This window comes from Brassica napus, chromosome C3 (genome assembly GCF_020379485.1).
Source record: "Brassica napus cultivar Da-Ae chromosome C3, Da-Ae, whole genome shotgun sequence".
Taxonomy (NCBI): Eukaryota; Viridiplantae; Streptophyta; class Magnoliopsida; order Brassicales; family Brassicaceae; genus Brassica; species Brassica napus.
The window spans coordinates 8,395,779-8,411,004 of NC_063446.1; the positions used below are offsets into that span (position 1 = coordinate 8,395,779).

General features: G+C 32.2%; 1 protein-coding gene and 1 long non-coding RNA gene across 2 annotated transcripts; both read left to right on the top strand.

Moving 5' to 3' along the window:
• The first annotated feature begins 5,424 nt into the window (after positions 1 to 5,424).
• On the top strand, positions 5,425 to 10,335 carry LOC125584228. Its single transcript, XR_007321206.1, has 2 exons — positions 5,425 to 7,473; positions 9,547 to 10,335. It is a non-coding gene; the product is annotated as an uncharacterized LOC125584228 (long non-coding RNA).
• Positions 10,336 to 12,751: 2,416 nt separating this feature from the next.
• On the top strand, positions 12,752 to 14,469 carry LOC106437501 (probable membrane-associated kinase regulator 6). The gene is made up of 2 exons (XM_013878395.3): positions 12,752 to 13,891; positions 13,985 to 14,469. The coding sequence occupies exons 1-2, from the start codon at positions 13,207 to 13,209 to the stop codon at positions 13,990 to 13,992; spliced, it is 693 nt and encodes a 230-aa protein (XP_013733849.1). The 5' UTR covers positions 12,752 to 13,206; the 3' UTR covers positions 13,993 to 14,469.
• Positions 14,470 to 15,226: the final 757 nt, after the last annotated feature.

Consider the following 15,226-nt stretch of genomic DNA (forward strand, 5'->3'; position numbering starts at 1 on the left):
TATAAATGTCAAAATTTTAAAAATAACAATTAATTTCTATACACTAAATTTAAATATTTTTCTTATCTTAGAATAAATATATCTTAAAATAAAAAATCTAAATAAGGAAATTTTTGTAAATTAATATCTTTATAAATTAATAAAATTTCAAAGTCCCAACATTATTAATTTATAGAGGTTCCACTGTATACAACTTATGTTTAGTTCATTTGTGTAACCTAGTTTATTATAACGGAAAGTCGGAAACACTACATGTAATCACCTTGTGTGAGTAATTTACATCTTTGTATTTCTAAATACTGATTAAGTGTTTAAATACACAATAATTAATCTACTTTGCAAACAATATCATAATTGAATGATATGTTATTGTAGCACAGTATGATCGAATGTACAAAGAACTATAGATTTATTGACACTAAAATGCAAAAATTCTCTAATTTTAAGCAAATAAAAAGTTGTATTTATCTAAAGCACTAAAATAAAATAAATGTTTAACAAAACTTAGCTCAAAGTCAAACCGAAAAAATACAAGATAAACAAATTTTGGGTTAATTTTATTGACTAAAATGATCAAATACTAACCTATGATGCTTAGACAATGAACCATTTCTTAGGCATATGATCACTAAACAGCTAATCCATTTCTATGACAATAATTCTTATGTTAATCAAGTTTTAAGATCAATTTTCATTAGTTAATTACCATCAAACATGCATAAATCTCAAGTCAGTCACTACACAATCTTAGCATCAACTTCCATCGGCTAAACAAGTAAAGCACATTGATTGATCATTCAATCCTTTTATCGAACACCTTCCGAACATGAAATCACCTAAAACTAGATGAGGGAAATCAGCTCTAATCTAGTATTCAATCAAGTAAGGATCTATGTAAAAAACACCAAATATCATAAATCAAGCATTAATCACCATAATATACCAAGCCCAAAATTTTAAAAGATCTATTCACTAATCTTCATGAAATCATATAAACTCATGATAGGTAAATTCATCACCGAGAGATTACAGAGAGATCAGATAAGCAAAATCTATACTATTAAAGCATAATCACTCGTAGGATTCTGCCCTTAATTATTTGAGTTATTTACATTCCTATGCCATTGTTGTTTTACTTTTTTTATCAATAATTAAAATCTCTTCCTACTTATTTTAAAACAATCCCACGTTTTTCTCCCTCAATAAACAAAATCATTTTATCTCTATGTTATCAATGCTCACGTAACTATCAAAACATGATTTGTGTACTTTCCTCTTCGTTATTATGTATATGGTAACCAAATATTGTGATTGGCTTAGTATTTTAACAAAAAAATGATTTTTACCTTTACTTGCAACGTCAATGTATTTTATAGTAATAATATTCAGTGTGTACTCATCGTAAATATAGTAACACACTGAAATATTTTCCTCATTTCAATTTCATCATAAATTATATTTAGGTAGTTTGATATCATTTACAATTTCTTATAATCTCTTAATGTTTATATGGTAACTAAACAATGTTCTTTGTCTATTATTTCAATCTCCATAATTTTTATCTTTATTTTTGAAGATATTTGCAACCAAAAAATGTGGAAACTACAGTAACATCTATGATTATACTTCTTGGAATATCTTATGTAATTTTAAATGAGAGATCTAAAATATTTAACATAAAATATCCACATCACGTCTTATAATATTAAAATCACAGCAGCTAAATAGCATAAATCGAGATTAAAGTAATAATAGGTCCATTAAAAATCTAAATATTTGTGATTTTATTAAAATTTTAGTCTATTTTAAAATCAATTTTGGATAATTTCCGTTAGATTATTGAGATGTCAAATTAAAGAGAAATTCCCCAGGATATCCATTTTTAAGATTTTATCACAAAAATAGTTCTCAGTAAAGAAAATGACCAAAATAAATTTTAATTAAAGAATAAAAATGTATTTTTACCCTAGGGTTAACTAATCAGATTTAGAGTTTAGAGTTAAGGGGTGGGGTTTTGGGGATAAAGTTTCAAATTTTAAAAAATAAAGAATAAATATTAAAAATTTCAAAATAAAAAGGACTATTTTGGTCATTTTCTTTCTTGAGAGCTATTTTTGTAACAAAAACTTAAAAATAGTTATTTGAGAGAATTGCCCCAAACTAAAAGTAAAATTACTGATAATTAGTTACAAATTTAAGTGCAGAACATAATTAACTTTATAGTAGTAGTTAGTTGTAGATATGTCCGTACTTATTTATTTTACTATTTTTATGTTGAAACAAAAAAATATTAAAAGATCATTATCAAATTTTGGCAACAAAAAAAATTATGTGGTCAACCAAAGAATAAGTATATATATATATATATATATATATATATATGTGATCATATTGCATAATTATATGTATTGTATATGTTGGTAACCAAAAAAAAAAGATCACTAAAAAATAAAAAAATATAAATTATGTACAACTTTTAAGTTATGAATATTTTTTTGATAAAAAATAATTAATCGTGTCAAAATCTAGTAAATTCTTAAACACAAGTACGCTTTAAAATATTTCAATTCTAAGAAAATAGAAACAAAAGAAAACTAAAAAGAAACTATGCTAGATAGCTTATAGTTTATGGTTATCTTAAGAGATGAGTACGTATAGGCAAACGACAAAACAAGTTGGCTCGAAGCAGTGCCAGCGTCCTAGACTCCGGCCGCTGGAGAAACCGCTTTGGCCACTAGACAAGGCTGATGTACCCACTTGTCGATCGTTGATATCTTCTTTGATGTCTTTGCGACATAATTGATCTACATCCAGTAAACTGATAATAACTCTTTCAAAACCATTTCTAGCGACTTGAAGCCACCTCCATTAAAAACCTAAATTATTTCCTATGTCTTCTCAAAATATGAATTTCAAAAGATATATGTAACACCTTCGTCCATGTTGATCTTTTTCCCTTTGTTGTTTAATCCGCTCCAAAACCAGTAAAACCACTCCAAAACCTTAAAATACAAATGAAAATGCAATATATACTAATAAATGAAATTTAAATGAATATAATTGTGATGAAAATGAGGGATAAAAATAAGTTAAAATAGAAAACATCATATTCTGATATAGTTAAATTCATCTATATTTAATAAAATAAATAATTAACTTCTTCATTTATTTCCCATATCTATTTTAAATTTCTTTATAAATATATATATTTTCATTATTAAATTTTAAAAAATTATTCCCTATTATAAAATAATTAACTAAATTCGAAAATATTATTGATATTATATTAAAATTTTAAAAGAGAAATAAAATAATATCTTTATGTATATATATATATATATATATTATAAGAATAGCTAAATTACTAGACAAAATAAAAATATAATTAAATAAATTAATACACTACTTAATTTATAAATTACTATACACATAAAACAACATATATTAATGATTTTAAATAAATATATTTGTGAAAACGTTATACTAGTAGTGATTTTATTTGTGATTTTTATTAAATTAATATTAATATGTATAATTTTAATTAAAACAAAAAAAATAAAAGATTAAAATTCTACCAATATATTTAAGTTAACAAATATTTAAATTAAAAGAATAATTATATTTTTTGATTACATAGTGGATTAGATTCCACTTGAGGATTTTACAAGTGTAACTTTTGACAATTTTCTATCAACTATGTAAATAATTAGATCAATAAGAAACGAGTTACAAGAAGATATTATCTCATTTCAATTATAAAAGCGTTATAACAAATTTTGACTACTGTGAAACGGATTAAAAATACATTAATCCATATCAATTATAAGACAACCAAAAATCTAAACCTATAAAAAGAGACTATCCTTGTTTTATTCTTCTACAATTATATTTATGTAAATTTCAAAATTTAATGAAAAAAACTTAATAACACAAATAAATTACATCCATTGATGTTATATATGCATATGTTGTTTCATAAAATATTTAAAAAAACTAGGTACATAATAAACTTATATCGCAGAAATTTGACAAAGACTACTTTAGTAAATAAAAATATTTTAGATTATTTTATAATTTTGTTCTCAATATAGTACGGAGTAGAACCTAATAGACTCATAAATAAATTTTTAAATTACAAAAAAAAATTTTAAATCTAAATACAGAATATATTTAACATTCTAACACAAATTTCAACTTTTATTCACAAGTTCAAAATTAAAAAATATGTTAATATAATAAATAAAGACGGTCATTTTTTGCACATAATTTACCATCAAAATTTTATATAATTTAACTTAAATTTACACTGTGAATGGCACGAATAAAAGTATGGTAAAAGAGTAACTCTAGCATACGTAGATGTATATTTTTGTTAATAAGTAAAAACAATACAAAAAAATTAATAGTACGAAGTAATTATTTTTATTTTTATATTTAGCATTTATTAATAATTGAAGAAATTGTAACAAATGATTAGGTACTCAAGACGGTCAAAATGAATACCCAGATTTATGAATTAAATATTGGATAATAGGTACCCATTGTTAAAAAAGGCAAGAGCCTTAGACCATGATTATCGCTATAATCTTAGCGCACAGTTTTTTAGGCTTAATTTTTTAATTTTTTTTAATTTTACTTTTGTCTGATTTTTAAAAAAAATTAAAAAATTAAAAAGTGAACCAATCGCGGGCCGCCACGTGTCAGTGGGGTCTGCGAACAGTGCAAAAAACAGACCAAAGTCGATCCTTATTTCATCACTTCTATCACCAGTTTTTACAAAAAAGTGGGACCCACCACTTAAGAAACCCTCTTATCACCTCCGTTAATTGTGCTCTTAGAGCATCATTATCCAGGGTTTTTTAGGGCTACTACTTTAGGAAACAGTTTCTTAACTTTTTTATTAAAAATTAAGAAACAGTTTTTTATATTCTCTTAAGAACTCCGCCCTAAGAAACGCTGGATAATGATGCTCTTAGACTCCCTAGGTTTTAGTTAAAATTTAGGGACCAATTTATATACACAATGCATTAGTTAGTGTTGTAAATGCTTACATACATGCATATATATGGAGTCTAATTGATAATACATCTTTTTCTCTACATTTTAGTTTGGATTTTTTTTTACATTTTAATTATAAACATAGTTATGTGCCTACAGTTTTAGTTCTTTGTAAACATACCAAAATCTTATTTGAATATACATTTGAGAAAATTTTGCATAAGGTGCTGTCAAAAGAAAAAATTGCCTTACGCCCCTAAAAATGTTTGCACAGCACTGTTCCCAACAATATTTTCAATATGTCAAAAAATCATGAACAATATTCAATGAGAGAGACCATTAGCACTTTTACCTATTTCCTATTTTTTTGGTGGCACATCAATCTAAGGTTACGAATGAAAAACTGGATTATGCGGTGTGGATCAAGCAAAAATAAAAAGGCAGTTCTAGCATATCTAGTGGTACATGTGAATCAAATGGACCTAACAACCTAAAGGTTATGTTAGTTTGCAGTGATCATCAGTCGTATGTCACAAGTTGCGTGATCAGATCGCAAGTCGTAAGTTTTGTTTGTTTTGATGTCGCAAGACTGATTGTCACTTCCAAATCATTTGATACTTCGGCCTCTGATACGCCGAGACATGATTTTAGTCAGCCTTGCATTGCTAAGCTAAACTGTGTTGCTTTGAGGCACAGAAAACCATTACCTTTTTTTATCAACTCTTGGTACATTCGGTACTGCATATGTGGACTGGCGTCTCAACATATCCGGGTCAGTTCACTCGATGACTGTTTTATCATATTCAGTAGTTTTGTTTTTCTTTTACTAATATTGTATTCAGTAGTTTAAATGTTGACCTCATTGAAGTAAATTCTGACCCCAACAGTTAGAGCCGGCCTTGGAAGAAAGCTAGTGAAGCGTATGCTTCCGGCTATCAAATATTATGATTTTAAACGGCCACATATGGATAGAAAGTTCTCAGTACCATAGTGGTTAGCTTGATGTTATAATTGTTACTGGTCATGGGTTTGAATGACTCTGGCCACAATTTTATATTGGCTTCTAGCCACATAATTACTAGAACCGGCTCTGCCAACAGTCAGCAAGTTCCTGCTTTCTTAAACATCATCTTCGTTCTTAGTATTTTGCTTGCTCTAAGGGAAGAAAAATACTAATTATGGTGGAGTTAATGTGTTACGTTTTTACGCATTTTAACAGTTTTTGCAACTTTTCATGTTGTATCGAATCTTTTAGTATTTATTGAGGTCACAACAGGTAAATGAAGAAATACATGAAGACATGAGCTTTTGGAGCAAAATGTTGCATCGAGGTTGCATATCATACAAAGATTAATCGATTCCAAGTTTTGAACAATCAATCTATGTAAGCCAAGCAGAGGAGAGCACTCGTTCCATGACAATTTGCTGAAACAAAGAAGAAAAGGTATGGAGATGCATATGTGATATGCCACCTTTGATCCGACGCTTCTGGTTTGTACTCTGGAAACGATCATAGGCACATTAAACGATCATAGGTGATTTTGTATTTCATAAAACTTTTATAAATGTGCCGATTTGTATGTACACCAATAAAAAAAATTGTGTTTCTTTACCAATAAACGTTCTTAGTTGAATTTTGAAGTGATTTTGTAAGATTAAGCATTCTATTCTCTAAAAGCGGTTTTGTTCAATTGTTTTAAAACTTTTTTTTTCTGAACATGTAATAAATAATTGAAGATCTTTATTTGTATTTTATGTCTGGTTTAGGTACTAATCTTTACGCCTATATGCATTCTACGTTCTTTAATCTAAAAGCTTATTGAATAGGTTGTAAAAAACAAGAATTGTATACGTGACTTTGTCTATGTAAACTTGGTATTCAAAACTGGTTGACCAAACCGTTTGATAAATATATGGATATTTGCTGACAAGAAAAAAGACCAAGGACCATAATTAACAAAACCCTCTAGGGCACGATTATCGTTCGTCCCAAAGCCCGTCCTTATTAATATTGGGTCGAGAAATAAATCAAAAAGACCGAATAACATTGTAAACGGACCTTAATTTAGGACGTTGGGCTTCGTCCTTACGAGGGACGTGGCAGCATTCAATTGGGAGTCGAAATAGGGTTGGGAAAGTCGCACCGTGTCTTTTTTTTTCACCCTTCTCCTGATTCTCTCTTCTCCGCGGCGATAGTTTTGGCGATAGCCTCTCCAGAGATTTCAAAGACGAATCGACATCCCCAATCGATTTGCTGCCTCATCGACGCTTCTCCGCCGATTCAAACCCAAACGAGGTATGTGTTCCTCCTTCTTCATCGGATTTAGATGATTTTGTTGTCATTGACGATTTGTATCCTCCGTTTCTGGGATCCGTCATGGCGAAAGCTCCTCCGGAGATTTCAAGGACGAATCGACATCCCCAATCGATCTGCTGCCTCATCGACGCTTCTCCGGCGATTCAAACCTAAACGAGGTATGTGTTCCTCCTTCTTCATGGGACTGTCGTTTGTGATTGTAAATGAAATAGAATTACGGTTTTGTTAATTTTGTTTCGTCTTCCTTGCATGCATAGATGCTTGATGCTTGATTTCATTAAGAAAATTAGCTGGCCTTGTGACCGCAATTTGCTTGTTTGTGACTGCAATTTGCTTGTACAAACTCCTTGACGCTTGATTTGCTTGATTTGATTGTTTGTGAATGTCGTTTGTGACTGCAATTTGCTTGGTGAAACGCCTTGGTGGTTGGTGAAACGCCTTGATGCTTGATGCTCGATTTGCTTGTTTGTGACTGTCATTTGTGACTGCAATTTGCTTGTACAAACGCCTTGATGCTTGATGCTTGATTTCATTAAAAAAATTAGCTGGCTTTGATGCTTGATTTCATTTAGTATCATTTGAATTCCTGTTATATATTGATTCTCCATGTTATCTGAATTTTTTTTTGTTTTGTTTTCGGTTTAACTTGTATCAAGAATTGCATATGATTCTTTGGAAATATTGAGACTGATAATTTAGAGACTCTCGTTTCTATTGAATCTGATTATTTAGAGTTAAGGTTAGAGTTAGTTCGATTGAAACCAAATACACTTTGAATTTAATGAGCTAGTTAAAGTACAGTTGATAGGTTTAGTGTTGTTGTATCTGTAATAACTTTTGATAAGACCTTGGTGGTTAATGGTTAGTCATAATGTGGCTTACTATTACCACACTTTAAATTTTGTCTATTAAACCCCAACCATACTTCTATAATCGACGCAATCTACTATCTCTCCACTATCATCTTAAAGCCTTTAATCTTATCCGCTTTCTCTTCTATAATCTCTTCTCTGTTCGTATTGGTATGGCTTCAAAGTATCCATATTCGCAGTCTTCTAGTTATATAGGACTTCTTAACAGTCAACACGAAACTGTTAACCATGAAAACTACCCTTATGGAAGTTTTCATTCTAGTGTGAACCTTGGAGCATCGGAAATCCCCCCCTTTCAGTTCCCAACAACCTGACGTGCCAGATCAACCTGTAGTCACACCAGTGGAGCGTAGGGAGAGAAAGAAATGGACGCCTGCTATGGACGAGGTTCTGATAAGTGGCTGGCTGAACACATCTAAGGATGTTGTTGTTGGAAACGATCAAAATGCACGGACCTTCTGGGAACGTGTTGAGGCATATTACAAAGCAAGTCCTCACGGTAGAGCGGGTGGTGTGATGACAGAGCATCTCCATTGTAAGCAGAGGTGGCACAAAATAAATGACTTGACGAACAAGTTCTGTGGTGCATTTGCAACAGCAGAGAGACAAATGACTTCTGGCCAGAACGACACTGATCTTCTCAAGTTGGCTCATCAAATATTCTACTCTGATCACAACATGAAGTTCAACCTTGAACATGCGTGGTGTGTGTTGAGGCATGAACAGAAATGGATTAGCCTTAACACTCCTAAACCCACCGGCACTTCAAAGAGAAAATCTGGTGGGGAAAGTTCCCAAACTTCTCACACAAATGTTGGTGATAATGAGGTTCGACCAATAGGTATCAAGGCTGCTAAAGCAAAAAGGAGTAATGGTCAGGGGAAGTCTATGGCTGAGTATACGACCATTTGGGAGATGAAGAAGGAGGATTTGGCGATGAAGGAGAAACTCTCAAAGCTGGCTATTCTAGACACTCTTCTAGCCAAAAAAGAACCACTTAGTGAGGCTGAAGAAGTGGTCAAAAATAATCTTCTCGCTGCTTATTTCTGAGAATTAGAGCCTAGCTACGTTTCTAATTTATAATTATGTCTTTAAATGATGTTCTAAGTAGTTTGTATTATCTTTAACTTGATGAACGTAGTTCCTGTTTCGTTATGTCTATCGTTATTAATGAATCACTTCTTATGTTAATCCCCTCTATGTCTTGATAAATGTACTTCCTTTCGTTATATGGCTTTTCTTGTCTTATTCGAAGGCTTTACTTATCTAATAACGGTTATTAGCGTGATGAATGTTGATGTTTGGTTAGATGTTAAGCTTGTCAATCTAATATTTACCTTCTCTTATTTTTTTTTGCAGGTTAAGTTATCCATGGGACTTGATTACAGCTATACTCAGCCTTCTGATTCAGAGGAGTACGGTGGCAACACAGCTGACAGTGGGTACAGCGAAACAGAAGATCTAATTCGTCAGGACTAAGCTGAGATTGACACCCAGCGAGCGCCGGTTCAGTACCCTCCTCAACCCGAAGTTGAGTTCGGCTTCCCTCAAACATGCTATTGCGGTGCTCGTCCACTTCTAGCAACATCTCAAAGTAGAAACGATCCAGGTAGATTGTACTATACGTGTGCAAATGTTGCTGATGGAGATTGCCATGTCTGGAAATGGTGGGATGTGGCTGTAATGGAGGAGATGAGAGCCAGGGATACTCACACACTTCAGTTGGCTGAGAAGGTTGATTATCTTGCCGGTATGAGCGACTACCGGACAGAGCTTAACAAGATTAAGGATCTCCAATACGAGACTGAGCAGAAAATGGTAAGGGTAGAAAAGCTAGTGTCTGAGTTAGGTAATAAGAAATCAACGTCTACCAATGGCTTTGGCTTTGAATATTTTGTAGGTGTAATCGTTATTGTGTTAGTTTTAATAGGTACGTGGCTCATGGTTTAGTTAATCATGGTCTCCTTTCTATTACATGACTTTGTAATGTGCTTTATTTGCTTCGAATGAATGAGTTATGTGTAATGACTTTGTAATGAACATGACCGTGTGATGACTTTGTAATGTGATGACTTTGTGATGAACATGACCGTGTAATGTGTTAGTTTGTGATGTGATGACTTTGTAATGACCAAATAAGTGTACCGACATCCCCTTGCTCTCTTCTAGCCCGTGACTCTGTACCGACGTCACATTGCTCGTAAACAAATCTCGTGACCTCTTCTAGCAAATCAAAGAGTCAGATACTTTCTTTCAAATTTTGTTATACAATAATCATCACGGGTCATTTTGTTTACATTTCTTATAGTCTATAAGTACAAGCGTATGTTTCTTTCTTTCAAATTCATCACTGCTCTACCTATTCTCAAAACATATTTTCTCTTTTTCAAAATTTTTATGGCTTCTTCATCCCATTATCATTACCACAACGATGATGATGATGATGAATTTTAAACCCTATTTGAAGAATTTTTTGAAATCCCTGATATTATTCCCGAACCAAAAGAGCGAAAAAAACGCATTTTTATCGAGAGAAACCGAGAAGATGGCCACATGAAGCTTTGGAATGATTATTTTTCTGAAACTCCTACATATCCACCCAATATATTTCGCCGACGGTTCCGAATGAACAAACCATTGTTCTTGCGTATTGTGCATCGTCTCTCTACACATGTAGACTATTTTCAGCCATCAGAAGATGCAGTCGGACGGGCTAGTCTATCTCCGCTCCAAAAATGTACCGCAGCAATTCGTCAATTAGCGTATGGTGGTGGGGCTGATACAGTTGACGAGTATGTGCGACTTGGTGAAACAACAGCTCGAAAATGTTTGTACCAATTTACCGCCGGAATAATCCACTTGTTTGGCGATGAATACCTAAGAAGTCCCACCCCGGAGGATCTGCAAAGACTACTCCACATTGGAGAACAACGTGGATTTCCAGGGATGGTTGGAAGCATCGACTGTATGCATTGGGAGTGGAAGAATTGCCCCCACCGCTTGGAAAGGAATGTATTCACGAGGAACCGGAAAACCAACAATTGTGTTGGAGGCGGTAGCTTCATCGGACCTCTGGATCTGGCACGCGTTTTTTGGAGCTCCAGGTACTATGAACGATCTTAATATTCTTGATCGATCACCTGTTTTTGATGAAATTATTAACGGAAACGCTCCACAAGTCAATTTCTATGTCAACAGAAGTGAGTACCATTTGGGTTACTATCTCGCCGATGGCATTTATTCGAAATGGGCTACTTTTTTTTAATCTATCCGACTACCACAAGGTCAAAAAAATTGTTTATTTGCTAAAAAACAAGAAGCTGTCCGAAAAGATGTTGAGCGCGCCTTTGGAGTCCTGCAAGCTAGATTCGCCGTTGTTAGAAATCCATCTAATTTATGGGATAAAAACAAAATAGGAAATATTATTAAGACATGTATAATACTCCATAATATGATTGTCGAAGATGAACGAGATTCATACACTCAACACGCTTCAGAATTTCAACAAGGAGAAGATGTGGATCATACATTTGTAGTCAAGAGGACTAAAAGTCTTGGTACTATATTGGGTCGTCGAGCAGAAGTTCGGGATAGACAAGGCCATCAACAATTAAAAGAAGATTTGATTGAAAATATATGGGTTAAATTTGGACATTTCCCTAACTACAATGTTTAGAAAAACTTGGACGGGAAAAAAAAATCCAACGTTTAGTTTCTATGAGTTCAATAAAATGTTTGTTTTTTTTATTTTTTCATGTTTGTAATTTTTTTCCCAATTTTGTAAATTTCTCATGTTTTCAATTTTAATGTTATATGTTTTATTTTAAATTTTTATTCTATATGTCATTACTTATTTTAAATTTTTATTCTATATGTCATTACAAAGAAACATCAAAAAATCCTACCAATAATCTAATTTTTTGGGATTGTCCTTAACTTTGGTCTTTAACCTCAAAATAACAATAAATTAATCTAAGGACCAGACAATTAGTCCTAGCAATAATCATGGTCTAATGTCTAGGAAACTTATGTCTCAGTGTTATTAATTATATACCTCGTGTTATAATCAATAGACGACCAACAAACATTCCCTTCGAGATTTGAGAGATTTATATCATTAAATGCACTTCTCAAATACACGAATAAAAACCTTATTTCGAGTATCTCAAACGTAACCCATAAAAAGACCATGCAAAATGGCCCAAAGATAAGACTTTGATGAGTCTCCACGTCACTTTCTGCTTTTGGCTTTTGTCCCCTAAACTTTCGACAATATTCATCTCTCATTCTCCACACGTCCTGGGACCTCTGTCTCTCGACTCTCTTTCTCCTCCTCTCCCATTTTAATATTTTTAACTTTTTCTTATTTATGAAAATGACTTTTTTTTTTAGTTTTCTTTCTTTACGCTCTATTCTTTTATTTCTAACGCGTGGTCCTCTTCATCTTAAAACGTATAATACAGCTATTTCATATGTGTTTCATGTATATTATTTTGTTTTCTTGTCTTGCAAATCAATTATTCCCATGAGATATAGGTCAACATGCATCGTTCTTTTTTAATGATTCTTCAAAAGAATTTAAAATAATAATGCGTAGTGTTTTGATATTCCTAATTAAAAGATAGATATGATGCCACAGTGGGAATAAATAAATAAAAGAACTTTGTTGGAAGAGAGTATAAACTAAACTAAAATGAGAGGAAAGGGGTGAAGGCAACAGCACATAATGAGAGGTGAGTATGGGCTCGCAAACTCTTATGTTTCTTTTCCCTTACCAAATATTAATATCTATTGTTTCTTACCAAACAAACCACATAAATATAATATATTACCGTTATAAAAATTAAAGTATAATATATCTTTGCTTCTATGTGTGTAGTCCCTTCCTCTCTATATATAGACACTGAAACATATGTTCTCCACTCAAAACATTTTTTTGTCTCCAACAAAAACCTCTGAATACACTCAAGAACAGATATATATCTCCTCCCAAGTTTTTCTTTAAAAAAAATATCGGCCATGGAAGCAAACCAGCAAGACGCTTCAATGGCATTAGTTCCCATAGAGAGCTTCTCTTACAGTTGGTTAGCTAACTTTCCTTCTTTCGAAGCTTCCATTGATGATTATCACCAAACCTACGAAGATTCTTCTTCTTCTTCCTTCATCGAGATGGATCCAAGATTGCCTCCTTCTAGAAGATTTTTCATCAACAAAGCCCATGAAAGCAGCTTCAAATTCGATACCTATGTCTCTTTCGCCGACGATGATCACTCTTTAGTTCACGCCGACGAGATTTTCCGTGACGGCTACGTAATGCCTTATCTATCAAAAGCCACGTCAGTAACTACCGAGAAAGAATATGAGCCGTTGGACACGAAAACAGAGAAGAAGAAGATGGAGACACGTGACATTCAAAGCAAGTCTCCTTGTAGAAAGTTGAGGAGAGTGTCAAAGTGCGTTTTGTTAAGGTATCTTGATTTTTTGACGCCATTGTGTAAAAGATTAAGGAGATGTAGATCCGCTGGATCATCCGGAGGTACCGGTTTCGACGCTAGGATCACGACGTTGTCTAGAAGCAGAGTTTATTCTGAGGAAACGACGTCGTCTCCAAGAGTAAGTGTTGCAGATGATTGTTATTGGAGAAGGTCTTGTGACTCAGAGAGCTCCATTTACGAAGCCGTTCTTCATTGCAAGAAATCTTTCGGTAAGTTACTAACTTACAATAAATATCAATATTTGTAATTATGTAATTTTTGATTATTTATTAATTTTATTTTTTTTTTGTTAATTTTAACAGAGAAATAAGAGTGAAGAATCCATTGAGAAGGAGCAGGTAGAAGTAGAGGTGGAGAATATTAAGATTGAGAAGAATAAGCAAATTGCAGTAACACGTTACACATGGAGTGGGAGAGAGAGCAACTTGTGATGTGTCTTTTTGTTGTTTCTCTCTCTTGAATTAAAGAGATTGATGTGGTGATCCATGTGAATGTGTCAATCTGATGTGGATCAAGAATGTCTTTTTTTACATGAGTGGGCACATATATAGATAGCCATATAGGTTATATGGGCAGCTAGCAGAATCAAGAAAATATTTTCAGATTTTCTTGGCTGTTTTTCTACATATATGTAAGTTAAATAGATTCTTTTTATATATGTAATCCTATGTGCCTACCCATGTTTTACTTTCTGGTCCAATTGTGTTTGAATATTCTTACTTTTTGTGTAAATTTTGTCTTTTCTTGTCTCTGAGGTCATATGGTATGTCATCATATATTTGCATGATTGAACTCCTTTTCTTATAATAATTGTAACTCAAATCAATTAAAATTAAGCAAAGAGATGAAAAAGAGGGAATTCCAAAAACATGTCCAAAACTTTATATTTATAATATCTTGACAAAAGATAGTCCCATGGTTCTAATGGTTGAGGCCGGTGATCGATTTTTCCAAGCATAATTTATAATTTTCTTATTATAAAATCAAGACCAGGTATGTATGTTCCAAATATTAGTTTTGATTTCGGAATCAATTTTCGAAATTATAAATGTTTTTGTTAAATATATAAATAAGTAGGTGGATTTCGTGATCTATATATTCTTTTGTTTTGTATGATTGTGTTTGTCATTTATATGAACCTTTTAGCATTTTCTGTAGGATTAGTTAAAATACTGGAAAATCTACAATCTATCACATGTTTAAACATACCAAATGGTAATACATACATATCCAAACATAATTGAGAATCTTTGAAAATCCATAACAGGATATTTAAGATCTAAATACTTTTTTTAATCAGAAAATATGGCGACTAGCTAATTATCCAAAACTGAAAGAAGCTTGGTGTTTAGAACATCTATATCGCCGAGGTAGTGTAAGCTTAGTATCTAATAAACTTAATAATATTAACATTTTAATAATAAAATGTTTACTTAATTCTAATATTTTCTTACCAATTAAACCACTTACAGACTTTATTTTGTTTCCCTTTCCTTTTCAGAATTTAAGTAAATAATTAATTAAAACCATCTCAAATACTTCTT

Excerpts from the sequence above, each read along its gene's own strand:
- LOC106437501 (XM_013878395.3), top strand. The coding sequence starts at position 13,207 with ATGGAAGCAAACCAGCAAGACGCTTCAATGGCATTAGTTCCCATAGAG.